This window comes from Drosophila obscura, unplaced genomic scaffold (assembly GCF_018151105.1).
Source record: "Drosophila obscura isolate BZ-5 IFL unplaced genomic scaffold, ASM1815110v1 contig_73, whole genome shotgun sequence".
NCBI classification, from domain to species: domain Eukaryota; kingdom Metazoa; phylum Arthropoda; class Insecta; order Diptera; family Drosophilidae; genus Drosophila; species Drosophila obscura.
The window spans coordinates 2042571-2060051 of record NW_024542865.1 but is presented as its reverse complement, the minus strand read 5'-3'; the positions used below and the strand labels follow the sequence as shown (position 1 = coordinate 2060051).

The 17481-nt window shown below is 52.0% G+C and overlaps 4 protein-coding genes across 4 annotated transcripts; 3 read left to right on the top strand and 1 right to left on the bottom strand.

The window, feature by feature from the left end:
• Positions 1 to 942: 942 nt before the first annotated feature.
• On the bottom strand, positions 943 to 2437 carry LOC111065108 (pyrimidine-specific ribonucleoside hydrolase RihA). The gene is made up of 2 exons (XM_022353101.2): positions 1990 to 2437; positions 943 to 1910 (listed from the first exon to the last, which is right to left on the bottom strand). The coding sequence occupies exons 1-2, from the start codon at positions 2215 to 2217 to the stop codon at positions 1059 to 1061; spliced, it is 1080 nt and encodes a 359-aa protein (XP_022208793.2). The 5' UTR covers positions 2218 to 2437; the 3' UTR covers positions 943 to 1058.
• Positions 2438 to 3440: 1003 nt separating this feature from the next.
• LOC111065106 (uncharacterized protein C1683.06c) lies at positions 3441 to 4883 on the top strand. The gene is made up of 3 exons (XM_022353100.2): positions 3441 to 3860; positions 3922 to 4371; positions 4442 to 4883. Exons 1-3 carry the CDS (start codon positions 3600 to 3602, stop codon positions 4820 to 4822), a joined length of 1092 nt encoding a protein of 363 aa, XP_022208792.2. The 5' UTR covers positions 3441 to 3599; the 3' UTR covers positions 4823 to 4883.
• A 664-nt stretch (positions 4884 to 5547) lies between these two features.
• On the top strand, positions 5548 to 6030 carry LOC111064997 (histone-like protein 18C). Its single transcript, XM_022352922.2, has one exon. It carries the CDS (start codon positions 5548 to 5550, stop codon positions 6028 to 6030), a length of 483 nt encoding a protein of 160 aa, XP_022208614.2.
• Positions 6031 to 7492: 1462 nt separating this feature from the next.
• Positions 7493 to 16197, top strand: LOC111065164 (receptor-mediated endocytosis protein 6 homolog). Its single transcript, XM_041595637.1, is given in 10 exon segments — positions 7493 to 7659; positions 7725 to 7963; positions 10138 to 10301; positions 10393 to 11645; positions 11681 to 13274; positions 13276 to 13530; positions 13583 to 14673; positions 14734 to 15585; positions 15673 to 15769; positions 15826 to 16197. Coding segments are annotated over 8 exon segments (5430 nt in total). The 5' UTR covers positions 7493 to 7659; positions 7725 to 7963; positions 10138 to 10154; the 3' UTR covers positions 15967 to 16197.
• Positions 16198 to 17481: the final 1284 nt, after the last annotated feature.

The following is a 17481-nucleotide window of genomic DNA, read 5'->3' as shown; positions in this document are numbered from 1 at the left end:
ATATATACGGGTAGTATGTAGCACACACACACACACATGCAAAGTTTTATTCTCTGAAACGCACTGCAAGAAATTTGTTATCTGTCTGCAAGGAAAACGAAACCAGTTGGAGAGTCAATTATGTGCGAGTGGATGATGCTAGGGAAATACTCGTAGAGCTGTGGCAAACACCTGACACCTGGTTTGGCTTATCAGACAGAACCCCAACGACCCAAGACCCACGACCCACGACCATAAACCGGGCTCAGATTACAAACGAGAAAAGTAGAGAAAAGTACACCCACGCGTGTGTTTGCCATATAATGTATCATTATATACTATATATGTACATATGTGCATCTTAGCTGGCAATGGAGAAAAGAGCAGTTGCTGCTGTTGCTGCCTGCCCTGTTGCTCCTTCTGATATTTAACATTTATTTAGTTTTTTAGCTAATTGCATATACGTGCATACTGTATATGGTGTGCATATGTATATACATACATACATACATATATACTACGTACTATATAGAAACTGATACTTATATCAGTATACACCTAGAGACTTTGTGCACGTGGCATCGCTAATTCGAACACTGTTATGGAACACTCGCATCAATTTATTCACTGATTGTACATTTATCAAGGAAATATATACACCAGACATTTTTGTAGTTTGATATTGCCCCTCCCGCCGTGTATTATCTTCTAGCTACAGGCTTCAGCTACAGCTACAGCTCCAGGCTTCAGCCCCAGCTACAGGCTTCAGCTCCAGCTACAGGCTTCAGCCCCAGCTACAGGCTTCAGCTACAGCTACAGGCTTCAGCTCCAGCTTGCATACAAGCATGGCGTATGCGGGGTACAGGCTCTGGATTAGGCATGATACAGTATCATCGCGTAGCTCCGCATTGGCTTAGCACTACCGCTCGTCGGCATCACCTACTATGGTATACATATTAGAACTCTGCTGTGGCACACTCGCCATCAATTTATTCAGCATAAAAACATAGATTCAAAACAAGGAGCTGCATACACTGGACATTTTGGCACGAGAACTGCACTCGGTGCTGGGTCCCTTTCTAGGACTGCTGCTGCTGCTGCTCCTCCTCCTTACACAATCTTTCCATATCAATTTCTGCTTGGGGTAGGAAAGCCGTATACGAAATGATTGTGCGAAAGGGCTCTGCATTGAGTCGACGGATAACGCGAACATTCTTGGTCTTGCCATGGATGGCATCCACCCAACGGCCCCGCAAATGGTCCAGCACCATTTGACCGCGGGTGTGGACGCCGCACAGCTCCACGGTGGCGTAGTACTCGCGCTCATCGGCGATCATCTGCTGAGGGAAGAGATAGGCAGCCGTGAGCAGAGCATCGCAGCTGACCCACTTCTGAAAGCCGCGCGGCACCAGCATGGATCTCTCCACGCGGGTGAGGAGCTCAACAAACGGATGCTTGACAGCGCCCAAAACATTGAGCCGCCAGTCCAGAGTCATCCCGAGTTCGCCATCGATGCAGGGCTCCCAGGGCAAGATCAGAGCGGGTCGCTTCAGACGCTCGAGGACAATGTGCGCCGCCTCCTGGTCCATCATGAAGTTGAATTCGGCGCTCTTGGTGACGTTTCCCTTGCCCAGAATGTTGCCGCCCATGATATAGACGCCGCCCAGCTTGTCCAGAAACGCATCGCCATATAAATTAATGCAGCAGGCGAAATTCGTGAGGGGCCCGCACAGCAGGAAGTCAACTTTGCCTGGGTGCTGGCAGGCCAGCCGGTACATGGCATTCACCGCATGCTCTTCCGACAGAAGGTCGTCGGCATTCACGGCCGGATAGTCGCCCACATCGCCCAGGCCATCCACGCCATGGAACTGGGACTTAAGTGCCCAAGTGCGGGGCACAATCGGATCGGCGCACCCCTTGAAGACCGGCACCTACTCGTTCCACCACAACAACAAACAGAAAGGGGTAGTTGGAGAGAGGAATGTGATCCATATTGATGGCAATACTCACATCCAGCCTTTCCAAAGTGGATAGCACTCGGAAGGCGTTCAGTGTGCCGTTCTCCACACTGGTGTTGCCCTGGACACAGGTGACGGCAGTCACCCTGAAGCTCTTCCTTCCAGCGATGGGCAGGCCTTCGGCACGCAGAAGCATTGCCAGGCCCCAGGCATCGTCCGTGCCGATGTCGCAGTCGTAGACCACAAAGCTGTCGCTGTCGGACACGCAGGCGTTCGCCATGGTGATGATTCTGATGTCTGAAGTGGGTTCGGTTCATCCTCTCTCTTCTGCACTGCACTCTTTTGTTTTCTCCTTCTGCTTTGCTATCGCGCAAAAACAGCTGACAGACTGTCACCTATCGCCCATTCGATAGGCTTAACCAAACCAAAATTCTATCTTATCGCGGTCTGTGGATTGGTGCGGGTACTGGGGGGTACTGGGGGGCACTGGTGGAATTTAATACTAATCTAAAGTGTGTTCAACAAACAATTTAATTTATGAGACTTACGTATAAGGTGTTGCTTGTACGTGCAATAGAGAGAATGAGGGCGGCAGCAGGCATGTGGAAACCCAAGTTTGCCTTCGGGGGAACACTGAACACCTTGCGACTTGCGCAGTACCCTGGGATTGCGCCATTCCCTGCTGCAAATGGATATTCAGATACTTTTAGTTGCTCCTCGAGTGCATCCATTTAATATACCCGTATGTACCGGGGTATATTTATTTAACTGCAAATTAAATAACAGAATTACATACATATATGTATGTATGTACCCTCATCCACCCCCGTCGCGAAAGTGTCGAAAATGGACTTGTTGCGGGCGACTTTCATTATCGCGACGACCTGCCGCAACAGCTCCGAGCTCGGCCTGGCCTGTGATGACTATCGTGCTGATTGCGCCCCGCTTTAACCGGCCTTAACACAACTTCCATGGAAGTAATTTCAACAAATTAAATTCTGTGTGTTCTTTATTGTATTACGTCGTACACAAGTGATTCGGGAGAAAGAAATCCCTTTGTTGCGTTTCAAATGGGTGCACACACACACATATCGGTCGTTATGCAGGGTATCAAAGTGGTCAGCCATCCAAAGGTGTGTGTGTGTGTGTGTGGAAAGTGCACGCAGTCCTCTCCCGGGAGAGACGAGACTGATTATCTGTCGTGCAATCGCAGCTGATTCACTAAATATGGAGTATAGAACGAAACGAAACGAGACGAGACGAGCGGCAACTGCTGCATATCTATGTACGGTAGCACATGGGCATTGGGGGTACGGGTACACACACACATCTGTGCAGGTGCGGGGATATGTACATGCATATGTACCTCTGTGTGAGGTGGGGGGAAGGGCGTTATGAAATTCCGTGCAGCCCCCATATCACTGTGGGTTGGGTTGGAATCAGAATCAGTGCCGATACGCGACGAATACGACCAGCGACGGCGACGACAGCGACAACGACGCGTGGACGGTACGAAGTCAGCCCCCGCACAAAGAGCATACAATGGAGCGCAGATTAGCTTGGCTGTTAGCTGCAGGCGTCGTGCAGGCCGGTGTCCAATCCACTGAGCAGAGCTGAGCAGAGCAATTCCGCATTTGTACGCGCACTCACAGTTCGCCTTCGATGCCAGACGGACGTACAGCAGCACCACAGCAGGAGGAGACGGCGGCGGCAGGAGAGGAGCCGGCGACAGGCAAAAGGTACGCGATACTCGACTGCGATGGCGGCAGCGACGATGCCTGGGCCCTGTTGCTGCTGTTGCACGCAGAGCGCAGCCAGCTGGTGAAGCTCCTGGCTGTGACCACCATCGGGTGCGGCAACACCACCCGCGAGCATGCCGCGCGCAACATGCGACGCATCCTAAACGCCTGCGACAGACAAGATGTGAGTACACGGGGGGAGTACTGGGGGGAGGGCATCCTATAATGTGTGTGTGTGATTGCAGGTGCCCATCTATCTGGGGGCCGTGGAGCCCCTGATTAGCTGCAGCGAAGATGACAAGAAGTATTTCCATGGACGCGACGGCTTCGGCGACTGCTTGGCGGCGTGTGACAGCGAGGAGTCGCTGGAGAGCCTCGTGCAGCCGGAGCATGCGGTGACCGCCATTTACGAGCTGTGCCGCAAGCGACCCAAACAGATCACCGTGTTCGCGGTGGGGCCGCTGACAAATCTGGCCCTCGGCTACACCATGTACGGTGAGGAGTTCGGCCAGCAGCTGAGGGACCTCTACATTATGGGCGGCAACTATCAAGGCGTGGGCAACTCCTCGCGCTCCGCCGAGTTTAACTTCCATTCCGATCCGGAGGCCGCGCATGCCGTGCTGCTCAAGACACACTGTCCGATCACCATTCTGCCCTGGGAGCCCTGTCTTCCAGAGCGTTTCAACATACACATTGTGAGTAAAAGAGGTCCCGTCCCCCCTCTCCGCTGGAACGATAATTAATTTTGTTTCCCTTCTCCCGTAGAACTGGCGCCTGGAGGAGTTCGCGGTGAGGGCGGCGTCCGTCCAGCATTCGGCCATCACTCTGCTGAACCGCGTGGAGAGCGCCCAGTGGCTGCCCATGATCGAACAGTATGGGATCGACACTTGGAATCCCTGCGATGCCATTGTGGTGGCCGTTTGGCTGTTCGAGGACCGGCTGGTGCGGAAGCAAAGTACGTGGCATGCCACAGTTGATCTGCGGGGCACGCATACGCGCGGCCAGATGGTGCTCGATCATCTGCGTGAGCGGGAAAAGTATCCGGAGAATGTGCGCATCATCGAGCTGGTGGACTCGGAGTTCTTCAAGCGGATTGTCGAGTGGGTGGCGGGGCTGGATGGTGGCGAATTCCGTCCGAATAAATAATAATACGAGTAGCACATCAAATAAACCCATTAAAATGCACAAATAGCGTATCTCAAGTCGCTTGTTTATTTTTTTTTTTAGTGCTTGATTTTATGTTTTGAAATAAGTTTTCCTTGCCAACAGTTTGAACGTCGATAAGCGCTGACAATCGGCGGGCATGCACGAAAAATTTGTCCGTCGCCACAGCTGTCTATAGCGCCATTTTGTTGGCTTCGCATCCATCGGATATTACGCCAAGGTGATATTTCCCGTTTCCGTGGCGGGTACAGACACTTCAGGTGGCAAAATGTATTGAACATATGTACATTAGTCCCTTATCAGCTTTGTTTCGATTATTGAAAGATTTCAGAGACAATGGCTGGGACTTGCCAATTTTTGTTGTGGTTTCCTCTTTGAGGAGAATTAGCGGCACCCTGTTCCTGTACCTGTACTGACATACGTTTCATAGTCGACTGATGAATCAAATTTAATGAAAACTTCCATAGAAAAGAACAGAATTGGAACACGCAAAAATACACAATCTAGGGAGGCTCTGAGACCGAACTTGATCCCAAATTTTGTTGAGGCGTAAGCAAAGCCCAGGCCTGAGCTCATTCCAACTCCAGACTCCAACCGATACACAGTTCACACATACAGAAAAATACAAAACATCAAATTTTCAGTTTTTTTTTTTTTCGTAAATTTATATTTTTTTTTTGTTTGTTTATTTGTGCTTGCTTTCAATAATGTCTTACTCTGAGGCTTCATCTATTTCGTCGGATTACGACTCCGACTCCGACTCCGTGCCAGTTCGGGAAAAGGCCAATGGCGTGCGAACGCCAGCAGCTTACCGCAATTTCTTGCGGGGCCAACGGTACTCACCAAAGGCAAAGCTCAACCTAGCTGCGCAGCGGTGGCGGGATATGGCGCCTGCACAGCGGTTCCAGTGCTCCAGCTGTCGCTTGTGGGCCCCCTGTGCTTCGTCCGTGTCTTTGTTAGACTCTCACAACGAACCGGAGGGCGCTGGCTGTCACAAGAAGACGAGAAAACGCGGCAGCTCAAAGCGCAAGCGCAAAGGAGGCAAGTGCAAGTCCAAGCGGGCAAAGTCTTCTTGTGGCAAACGACGACGACGCAAGTCACGTAGCTGCAAGAAGTCGAAGCCGAAACAGAGCTGCGCAAAGAAACCGCGTCGCAGATCCCGTCGAAAGTCCAAGTGTGCGAAGCACTAGTAGACCTGTTGATGACCCTTGAACTGATGATGAAGCTCCGTTGATGATCCAGACAAAAGCAGCACTCAAAATACAAAAACAAAAACAATTAATCAAAGCCATCGTAAACTCAGCATAAACTCGAGGCAAACACAACTTGCAGCTGAGAAGTCCCAGGAAAGCACCACTGTTGAGGACACATTAAAATACCGCCCACGCGGACGCATCCTCGACGCCTGCGACAGAAGATGTGAGTACTTACAGTTGATGCTCGTAGAGCAATACTGTTGAACGAGGCACCCATTGTTTTTGTTTTTTTCAGGCGGAACGCGAAATAAACTTGTCCAGACAAACAGCACGTGAAACATAATGGAGTACTGAAGTACTTACACTTTTCTTCCTTATTCCCAAATCAAAATTCTCAATTGCTAGTGATAACTTAATACGTACGTTACGTTTTTCCTTCCTAATTTGTAAACAAAAGTCTTACGTTTTTCCTTCCTAATTTGTAAACAAAATTCTTACGTTTTCCTTTCCTAATATGTAAACAAAATTCTCAATTGTTAATACCTGTCTGATTCGCAGATGAATTTGTGAACAAAGTAAAATAATACATTTTCTGTTACTTATTGGTCGCACTGGCTTTTCATTGGCTGTTGCTGTTTTGTATTCCTAGCGTCATTTTCCTACGCCAGCACAGGTGTTTTCCGGATTTTTTGGCGCCTTCTCTGTAGTTTAAGTGGAACATCTTGATCTTATTTGAAGGAGTGCAATTGGTCTAATAACACTATAATTAGCTTGTAAATTTAAATATGATATGAATATGATATTCTTCGGTATATTCACGGTATATTAGAAAAAGAGAAGGTATATTTCTGTGGGTCAGGCGGTATATTTTATTGATAAGTCTTGTGGGTCTGTCTGTCCTTCGGAAACTAGAGCTGTCGAACGATTGATAGTTGAGCCATCGGTAGTTTTGAAAAAAGAAACAATCGATACTATCGTAATAGTATCGGGCTCAAATAATTATTATAAAACTATGGAAACCTTTCAGGAACTTGTCCATTATAAAAACTTGATGCCACCTGTCGATTGGTTTACAAATGTGTCTTCGTATTTTAGAGCAGCTAATCCAAACATATCAACATATTCAATTTTCACAAACAAGTTTTTAAACAATACATTCGGAGGTTTTACACTCTTCGATCTGAAGATCTCACTAAACACATATTCTGGAGACACACCTTGGGCCCATCAAGCGTCCGAAACTGAATAATCGGACAATAAGTCACACACCAGTACCTGATCAATGTGGCAACACAGCTGCGATCAAACCCCTGTCATCCATGCGATGATTTAATCAAAAAAAAAAAAAAACATCAAAAGCGCAACAACTGTAGCTCGATACTATCATGATAGTCGCAAAACCGTCGATAGCAGCGGATAGCAGCAAGACATCGATACCATCGATAGTGCCCTCGATGGTTTGACACCTCTAGCGTGCATAGCAAAAAAAAAAAACATTAATTGTTTGTGTTTTTATTTTTTATTCGGTTCAGCCAACGGTTGTGTTAAGACTCGGTAATTCAAGTTAAACAACATTTCAAGTTGAAAGTGGAAAGGCAGTCATATCTCCAATTGCAAGCGAAAGTGAGTTGTTGTGTGACTTCTTCTCGTCTCCTCCATTCCCCCCTGCTTCTGTTTCTGTTTTCTAGACCGAGCAACATGTTGCCAGACAAACCGAATTATGAGGCGAGAAAATGGACGTAATCATTTAAACAAAAGGCGTGCGTGTGGAAATCGCAATCACAGGCTTCAATATCCACGCAATAGGCTAAACGGCGGCTACCCGCTAGTCGGCCGCCCTTCCCACACAAGCAGGCTCTTGCGCCCGCGCCCGCAGGCTCACACACAGGACGACAGCAGACGACAGAGAGCAGCCCCTGCCCGAAACGTAAGTCCTGCAGCCACAGCAGCCAGCAGCTGAGGAAATCCGCGCATTCCTACATATATGGTAGAACCCCACAACCCTTGGGAAGCGTACCTATGGCCAATTTCCAGGCTCTTTCCATTATTAAATTATTAATGCACACACACACTAGCGCGAAAGTCCACCCCCCATTTCAGCGATGGGGACACATTGCGACGCCTCACGTTGCTGCTGGCTGTGGGGAATGTGCAATGTGAGAGACAAACAAAACACCCACACAAATTAGATTTTGTTTCACTTTTCACTTTTATATGTGTTGTTAGCTTGTCATTGTTCCAATTGGTAGGCTGTTGCATCTGCCTTCCTGCTGGACAGACAGAGAGAGAGAGAGAGAGAGAGCATCATCGGTGGGAGCATTTTATTATTGTTTTGGAATGCATATACATGCATACTTTTGGTACATACGCTTATAGAATCCCAGTCAACAGTCAGCAGTCACCAACTAATCGTATCGGGCATGGCAGCGTGTGACATGACCCATTGTTTATCTAAAACGCCTCCTAAGACTTTCGCCCAGCTATCGATAAGATAACAACAATTCCAAATTGAATACAACAATTTAGAGAGAAAAGGCTAAACTTGAGCAAAATTCTGAAAATTACATGTACACCACTCCAGGACAGCGCTCCTGGTCGTCCCCAAGCGCAAAGGTGCGCGGCACCAATGCCCCTGTAATCCTCAGTGGATCGTTTTTCTCTATAAGCCCTGGGGAAGAAAGTAAACAGATCAGATCAGATGATTGATTCATACGCTATGGACTGGCTGACACACCATATCCCTCCCCTTCCCCCATGGTTCATTCACGAGGAACAAATAGTGGCCGTAATTGATGCGCAAATATTGTGACTCCATCTCCACTCACGACAACGGAAAGCGGCGGATCTTCTGTTGTTTATCATCTGTATCTGTCTGTGTCTGTGTCTGTCTGGGCACGTTCAGGGCAAGTCAGGGCAACTACATATCTGGCCTTGATCAAGGCCTAATCTGTAACTGTAACTGAAGCGGAGATTGGCAAGCGTTTGGCATTGTTCGTGTAACCACAAAATCTATATATACTATATACTATATACATATGCACACATGCATACAAATACGTGTATACTCGCTGAGAGGCTTAATTTCTCGCTCCCACTTCCATTGATTAGCCACCAGCTAGCTGCTTAGCTCTCTCTCTCTCTCTCTCCCTCCCTCTCTCGCTTTCTGTCTCACTTTGGCACTCAATTAGAGATGTGCGCGTGACTGTAAGATCATTTGAGTAGAGCAGAGAGGAGATGCTTTCGCTACGCAATCGTAGCGCATGTGTACATGTGTTCCATCGAATATAACGGTCTAAGAGTGGCGGCAGCACAGCAGCTGATTTCCACTGTTAATCATTCCATCCATTTGCTTGAAACCGAAATAAGTGGTATGAGAAATTCCAGACCAATTTAAATCACGGAAATGCGCAATACGGGCGGCGGGCAAGTGACGGGCCGGACACCGAACGACACCGAGCGTTGGGATGTGAGTAGGAATGTGGGCGGAACGGAACTAAATTTGAGGATAAATTGTTGCAAATCGAATTAAACGTAAATGAAAATTGCTTAAATATTCCGTCAAAATGGGAAACTGACAACAAGTTCCGTAGAGATAATTAAATTTTCATCGAAATTGATTGATTTGGAATGGAATTGGAATTGGAAATGGAATTGCCACTAAAAGTGTTTCCAAAGCAGTGTTGGAGCCGTCTCACTGGCTCGCTGGCACAAGCGAAGGCTTCCAAAGAGAAGGCTCAATTACAATTTACTTGTCACGCATTTGGCGACATGCGCACATGCACATTTTCGTTATCTTGTTGGGATTCGATCGCCTGCTCTTGCTGCTTAACTAGCTGGCATGTTTCTAGTTCTAGCTTTATTCGTTGAGCGGCCCGACGGCATTGTTCACTGTAGCGCACAGTGACGCAGTAGATTGATGCTCGGCTCAAGTTCAGCTCAAGTTTGACTGCTCGCAAAATAGCAAAAAGCCTTCCCCAGCGCTGCTCTAGAGTGTTCAGTGTTCCTCCTTAGAGGAGGAAGAGATCCACGTCGGATCAGGTCTTTCAGGCGTCTTTTCTAGCGTTTTATTTTGACAAATTCAATTCATCTTGCATCTTGCAGGAACTCTTATCTGCACTATGGAGCCCACTGCAGCGGGGAATCTGCTGGAGATTATGGACCTGGCGCGCACACTCCGCCAGGAGCAGCTCTTCATCCAGCAAGAGCAGACGGCCTTTGGCCAGCTGACGGGGGCTCTAGAGACCAATGCAGGCACCATAACAAAGGTAAATATAAATATCAACCAATAGATAAAACCCAACGTGTTTAGTCGTGTTTGTCGTGTTTCTCATTGTCTTGTCTGGTTGCCCGTGACAGTTGGCCTTTGTGTGTGCCCAGCAGAGGCAGATACTGAACGAGCTGCTGCTGGCCAGGCACGATCACGATCCCCTGCTGAGCTGCAGACGGGCGAGCGCCTACGACAGTGCACAGTTTGTGGATGCCAAGCAGGTGCTGCCGTACGAGCATGCCCTCGCCTACGAGGACCTCTTCAACTATCTGTACAATACGCCGTATTTGTTGGCCCTGTCGCTGGCCACCGCCGATCGGCTGTCGCTGCTCTCGAGCGGCCAACTGGGGCAGATCATCAATACGATAGCGACGGGCCTGTACGGGAACGCCATCAACACAAAGGATGTAGAGCTGCTGTTGAAGCTGCTGCGTGAACTGATCGAAATCCAGCTGCTGGGCAGCGAGCAGCCCCGCCGGCTGCTCCGCACCAATAGCAGCTCCTTCGCCCGCCTCTATCAGCGGCTGGTGGAGAGCCTCTTTTCGGCCAGAATCTTCCTCACGGCCGCCCTGCATGCGCCCCTGATGGGAGTCCTGAGCGAGCACGATATCTGGCTGGATCTGGATCCGCACAAGCTGATGCAGAGCTTCAGCCAGAAGGAGCGCGAGAGGCGCTTCGGACCGGCGAGCCAGGAGCCAGGCGGGGAGCACGCCGAGGAGTACCAGCGGAATGTGGCACGCTTCCATGCGGAGACGCTCGGTAAGCTGCACACCCATGCCCAGGTGTTTGTGAAGAGTCTGCAGCAGAGCTGGGCTCTGTTTCCGAGCTCCCTGCGCTGGCTGCTGCAAACGCTCAGCCAGCAGCTGCGGCAAACGCATCGCCACGAGGAGCAGGACATTCGGCACCTGCTCACGGACCTGGTGTTCACGCACTTCATCTCCCCGGCCATTGTCAGCGCCGATCTGGTGGGCATTATCGATGTGAATGTCAGCGAACGGATGCGCCACAATCTCAATCAGATTGTCCAGCTGCTGCAGCGGCTGGCCGTCAACGATGAGGGCAGCGAGCTGGTCCAACTCATGGAGCTCCTCATGCTCGGCGAAACGGGTGAGGATGTGGTGGCCATCTTGCCACAGCAAACCGACTTTGAGCGCTCCCAGCTGGCCATCAATCAACGGGAGCTGTCACAGTTTGTCGAGTTCTTTCGCCTGTTGACGTCGCGCGATGAGTACGATGTCTCGGCCGAGGAGAGGCAGCGCCTGCAGCGCATCCTTGGCAGGATACCCAAGCAGCAGCACCAGCAATCCCAGTCGGAAGTGCCAGGGAGTCCGGAGAAGCAGCAGCAGCAGCAGCAGCAAACAACAACAACAACACCAGCAAGAAGAGCAACAACAACAAGAGTCTGATGCGCTTGGGCAAGGCCAAGAAGAAGCTGGCCAACAGCATGAGCTTCAGCAACAGCAACAGCAATAGCAATAGCAATAAAAATGTCCAGCCAGCCGTCGAGCAGCTTCCATTGCCATTGGCAAATGGCCAGGCGAATGTTTCGAACGTTTCCGCTGCTTCGAACGGAGATCTCGAGCAGTGCTCCAGCCACAGCGGCAGCAATACGAGTCTTAGTTCCTGCGGTGCTCCCGTTGCTGCCCCGACCCCTGCTGCTGCTGCTGCTGCTGCTGATCATCATCAATGCAGCCACCCAGATGAGCCTGTGCTGATGTTCAGCATCTACAATGCCTCAGCGAAGAGCAAACTGAAGCCCCTCACCGAGGAGGAGGTGCTCAAGATGAACTGCATCGGCCAGGATGGCAGCAATCTGCTGCCCGCTGTCGCCTGCACCACTGGCGCCCTGGTGGCGCCCTCCTCGAACAACGATGATGTGAGCAGCCTGGAGGCGATGCGGCGGCCGCAGGACGATGCCTCCATTGGCAATTCGGATAATCTGGAGGCCATCAGCGAGGCGGCGCATTCGGTGGCCAGTTCGCTGGACCTCGAGGAGCAGCAGGAGCGCGATGTGCACGAGAACGAGGACAATCTGTCCGATATGGTGTCGGCGAATGTCTCCGGCCGCGGCACCCCCAATATCAGTGGCCGGGACACGCCCTCGTCCCAAGTGACGGACGGCGATGGCGGCGGCGGCGATCTGGCCCACCATCATGGCCATCACGTGCGTGCCGCGAACCCGCAAATGCAAAAGATGCTCCTCTCGAAGGCCCGCTCCGACATCGAGGATAAGTTCTGCAAGTTCGAGCTGAAAAAGTTCGAGGGCGATGAGAACGTGAGCATCATTTCGGACACCTGGTCGACGGATGTGCTGGCCAGCGACTCGGAGAACACCCTCGATGCCACGGGCAGCGAGCGGGGGGGCGATCGCGGTGACCGGGACCGGGACCGGGACCGAGATCGCGATCGTAACTTCTCCACGCCGCTCATCCCCTCCGCTGTGGTCCTGCCGGGTGACAATAATTTCGTTGTGGAAGCCCTGGCCCGGGCCGGGGCTGGTGTCATCTCTGGGCCCCACATGGACGCCTCCGATCAGCGTTCGGAGAGCAACTGGAGCACCGATGTGCTGGCCAGCGACTCGGAGAAGTTGGCCGAAATCGATACGGACGATAATGCCAGCATCACAGCCAAATCGGACATAGCCGCTGCCGCCGGTGAGAGGGATGCCGGAGTGCCGGAGGCCCCTGGCGGTGGCGGTGGCGGTGGCGGTAGCGGTGTGGGCGATGACGACGATGAGGACGAACAGACGCCGGGCAGCAGTGGCGACGGGGAGCCAGACCCAGACGCAGACCCGGACCCAGACCCAGACCGTGAACGGCTGCGCAATGGCAGCGAACGCAGCCAGGAGGATTCGGCGTTCTTTGATGCCGTGAACTCGTATGAGGACGCCCACCATCTGTACCATGGCGCCTCCTCGCTGGCCCGCAGCTCGGTGAGGACCAGCTACCATGTGATGGGCGGGGAGAGCAGCTTTCCAGCAGCAGTACAAATGCAGCGGTGCCGAGGGCATTGGCCGGAAGACGACCCCGCTGATGGGCACCTCGTGCATGCGACGCCAGACCTCCGCGGAGAGCAGCATCAGCAACCAGAGCCTCAATCTGGAGGAGCCGCCACCGCCGCCGCGCGCCCTGGCCAAGCATCATCATCATCGGGATCGGGATCGAGATCGGGATCGGGACAGAGACTGGGAACGCGAGCGGGACCATCGGGAGCATCACCACAAGTCGGTGGGGCTGAAGAAGAAGAAACCAGCAGCTGGGGCTGGGGCTGGAGCATAAGGAGCACCAGCATCGGGATCTCATCGATTTCAGTGATTGCAGCGAGGACAAGGATGAGCAGGAGCAGCCGCCAGGACTCGTCCAACAGCTGCTGGACATGTTCAACCAGGAGGAACAGCAGCAGCAGCAGCAACAGCAACACCAACAGCAGCAGGGCTGCTCCAGCCAGTCGTCCGTCGAGCATCGTCGCATCTCCATGGAGCAGCGCTCCCAGTGCATCGATGGGCGGCGCAATGGCATCCTGGCGGGCAGCATGCGCCGCCACCAGAGTCTCAACTATGAGAATCATGAGATTATGCTCAATTCGATGCTGCCCAAAACGGACGATGACAAGCAGGAGCTGCTGCTGTGTGCCCAGACCCAGCAGCAGCTGCAGCTGGAGGAGCGAGCAGCAGCCGCAGCAGCCGCCGCCACCGCCACCGCCGAGAGCATCAGCAGAGCCGAAGCTGCAACAGGAACCAGAGGCACATCCAAGCCGCCCAGCAAGGCCACGGGGGCCATACCAAAGAGCATTAGTTTCGATGCCAGTGCGGATAAGGAGCAGCAGCCGTACCACCGGGACAGGGACAGGGATAGGGAAAGGGAGCGGGACAGGGAACGAGATAGGGAACGGGACAGAGACAGAGAACGGGACAGGGATAGGGATAGAGACAGGGATAGGGACAGGGACAGGGACAGAGATCGTGAGCATCACAGTGCTGGCATTTTCAACAAGTTGAAGCAGGGCTTCTTCAAGCATCGCCGCGGCGGCTCGAGCAGCTCCAAAAACAATGCCATTGCCGCCGCAACGCCAACGAACATTAATCCGAATCCCAATGCCAATCCGAATCCCAATCCCAATGCCAATGCCAATGCCACAACAGATCCGGGGGGATCGCGCAGTGTTAGCTTTGATCCCAGTGCCGCCGCCTGCGTTAGCTTCGGCACCCACTACTGTGATAGCAGCGAGGATATACTGGCCAAGTACAGGCGCAAGGTGAGCAGCTCCAGCGAGGCAACCAATTCCGATTCAACGGGCAACGGAGGAGCAGCAGCAGCAGCAGCCTCAGCCACAGCCGCAGCAGCGCATCTGCATAAGCATGTGAATGGAGGGTAAGTCCAAATGTGCATTCGAATCTGACAGCTTTGCCGATGCTCTGCTCTCTGTTGCAGGCAACTGCCTGGCGTGGCGTTTGGCAGCGTGAAGCAGAAACTGCGCACGGTGCTGTCGAAGACGGATCTGCATAGCGGGGACTTTCGGCAGACGACGCCGCTGCGTCCGCTGGATGCGACCACACCGCTGCAGATCTACTTGCAGATCCAGCTGGCGCAGTGCATCAGCCTGCAGCGTTTGCCGCAGATCTCGCACGTGGCCGAGGCGCTGCGTTGCCTCGAGCAGCTGGAGCGGCCGCAGCATGGCCAGCTGCTGGTGGAGCTGCAGCATGACCTTCAGCGCAGGCAGAGCTATCTGCAGTACCTGATGCGGCACCGCCAGCAGCTGCTGTTGCGCTCCGAGCAGCTCGAGCAGCTGGAGCTGCGGCTGAGGAGTGAGGCGCGCAGCTGCCAGCGCTGCCTGATGCAATCGCTCGTCCGGCTCTATCTGGCCTGGGCCCGCCAGCAGGACAAGCTGCAGCAGTTCCACACCGAATTCGGCCAGCTAAGGGCGAGCGATGAGCGGGCGGAGCTGGTCGATGAGTTTGTTGAGCAGCTGCTGCAGCAGCTGGTAACGAGCGCCGACCTGCTGGACGACTGGCAGGTGGATGCCGCCCGGGAGGCCATTGAACGTATGCTCTTGGAGCTAATGTACCAGCAGGTGATGTTCCCCAACGAGGATGCCGATGTCTCCCGCGACACAGTGCTCTCCGAGCACATTGGCAAGCTGCAGCGGTTCGTGCATCCCGCCCATCCGGCCCTCTGCATTGCCCAGGAATATCTGGGCGAGGCGCCCTGGACCTTTGCCCAACAGCAGCTCTGCCATATGGCCGCCTACAAGACGCCGCGCGAGAAGCTGCAGTGCATCATCAAGTGAGTCGTCGTCGTCCCACAGCCGCTACATACATGACACGAAACTCTATTAATTGATTGCCGCCTGCTATTTCCCTTTCCCATCAGCTGCATCGCCAGCATCATGAGTCTGCTGCGCATGTCCTGCGGTCGTGTGCCCGCTGCCGATGATCTGCTACCCGTGCTCATCTATGTGGTCATAATGGTGTGTATATAATCCCTGCCCTACCCCCAATATATATATATATAATCGTATTGCAGGCGAATCCCCCCTATCTGCTGTCGACTGTGGAGTACATCAGCTGCTTTCTGGGCAGGAAGCTCGATGGCGAGAACGAGTTCTATTGGACGCTGTTCGGTTCGGTGGTGAAGTTCATCAAGACCATGGACTATCTGGACTAGCTCTTTGTCAGGCGCTATCCTCCTCATCCTCATCCTGCTGCTGCTGCTGCTGCTGCTGCTCCACACACCACGAGATATTTTTAGTGAATATTTTCATGTAGAGATAACCTTTTGTTCGTTACCCCCCACCCCCACCACACCCCCTGCTATATTTTCTACCCATCGTACTATATATGTGTATATATGTTTATCCTCCATGTATGTGAATGTGAGTGTATGATATTTAATGTGAAGAGAACAACAGCAAAATGCAACTTGTTAAAACGTTAAACTTTAAGTTCCACTGCGGCAGACGAGACATAATCCCCCCACTACTCCATATACTCGTACACACACACACATACACATAAGATCTGCTCGAGAGCTACATATATCTAAATATTAAGTAAAAATCAATCCACAAGGCCTCGCCTCATCCATGCAAGATAGTAGCATATACGGATATGAAATATAACATAATGCAATTGTATATTCATTCTTATGGCATGCAAACAATAACTCTGGAGGAGTAAAGGAGGGCCCTCCCTCACCCTGCTCCTCTGCAATATACAACACTGTACATACATGCATACATACATATATATATATTTATACGAGTATATCCCATATTTACATACGGTCTAGCCTCTGTCATAAGAAATGCAACTTAATATTCCTTATTGTGCAACACAAAATAATTAAAAAACAAAAACAAAATCAGTCGCCATGTGTGTGGGTGTGTGTGTGCCGCGACATGGCTACATAGCTACCCACCATGCAGGATCAGCAGCAGGAGGAATGTGCCCCGAAAGTGTTTATCAGCGGAGCACGCAAAAGATCCGGAAAAATGCCCAAAATGTGGCCAGAAGAACAGAACTGTGCGCAGCGTTCCAGCTGTGAATCGTCTCTCACCGTTTTATTGCAAAACGTAAATCATCATGTGATATAGAAAAAGCACAACGGTAAATTCGCGATTGCACCAGAAGAATCGAAATAGATACGCCATCCAAATGAAGAAGATAATGGCGCTGGTGAAGCCCACGCGGATCTCGTGATGCTTATGCAACTCCCCGTCCAGGCTTGTACCGTGGTACGCCTTCCGTATACCTTGCCGTGTGGGCGGCGATTTGATTTTCATGCCGGCGTCGTCCCCAAGGTGCCGGCTATGCTGCTTCCACCTGAGGAAGTCGCTGCTCACGGGCAGCACTCGGCAGCGACCATTGCGCACATTGAGTATGAGGGGCAGGTGCTGCTGTGACGGCGTGTTGTCGTCCCCTGGGCTGGCCTGCCAGTGCTCCAGCCGGATGAACCCCACTGAAACATGGTTCGCCTTCTGCTCCACTCCCTGGGCAAACTCCAGCCACATCCGCTCGCAGCTCTCCACATTCGACGCACAGACGCCAATTAGCCACTCGTCCTCCAGCATCAGCTCCTGGTCGTCCTGGCGGCCCACAGCTACGGGTGATGCTGCAGACACATTTGCACCCAGACAGCCGCCAGCCAGCAGCAGTGTCTGCAGAAAGGCCAAAGCGTACA

Coding starts and splice junctions, on each gene's coding strand:
- LOC111065106 (XM_022353100.2), top strand. CDS start 3,600: ATGCCAGACGGACGTACAGCAGCACCACAGCAGGAGGAGACGGCGGCG. Junction 3,861..3,921: donor ACGCCTGCGACAGACAAGAT/GTGAGTACACGG, acceptor GTGTGATTGCAG/GTGCCCATCTATCTGGGGGC. Junction 4,372..4,441: donor AGCGTTTCAACATACACATT/GTGAGTAAAAGA, acceptor CTTCTCCCGTAG/AACTGGCGCCTGGAGGAGTT.
- LOC111064997 (XM_022352922.2), top strand. CDS start 5,548: ATGTCTTACTCTGAGGCTTCATCTATTTCGTCGGATTACGACTCCGAC.
- LOC111065108 (XM_022353101.2), bottom strand. CDS start 2,217: ATGGCGAACGCCTGCGTGTCCGACAGCGACAGCTTTGTGGTCTACGAC. Junction 1,911..1,989: donor CCACTTTGGAAAGGCTGGAT/GTGAGTATTGCC, acceptor TGGAACGAGTAG/GTGCCGGTCTTCAAGGGGTG.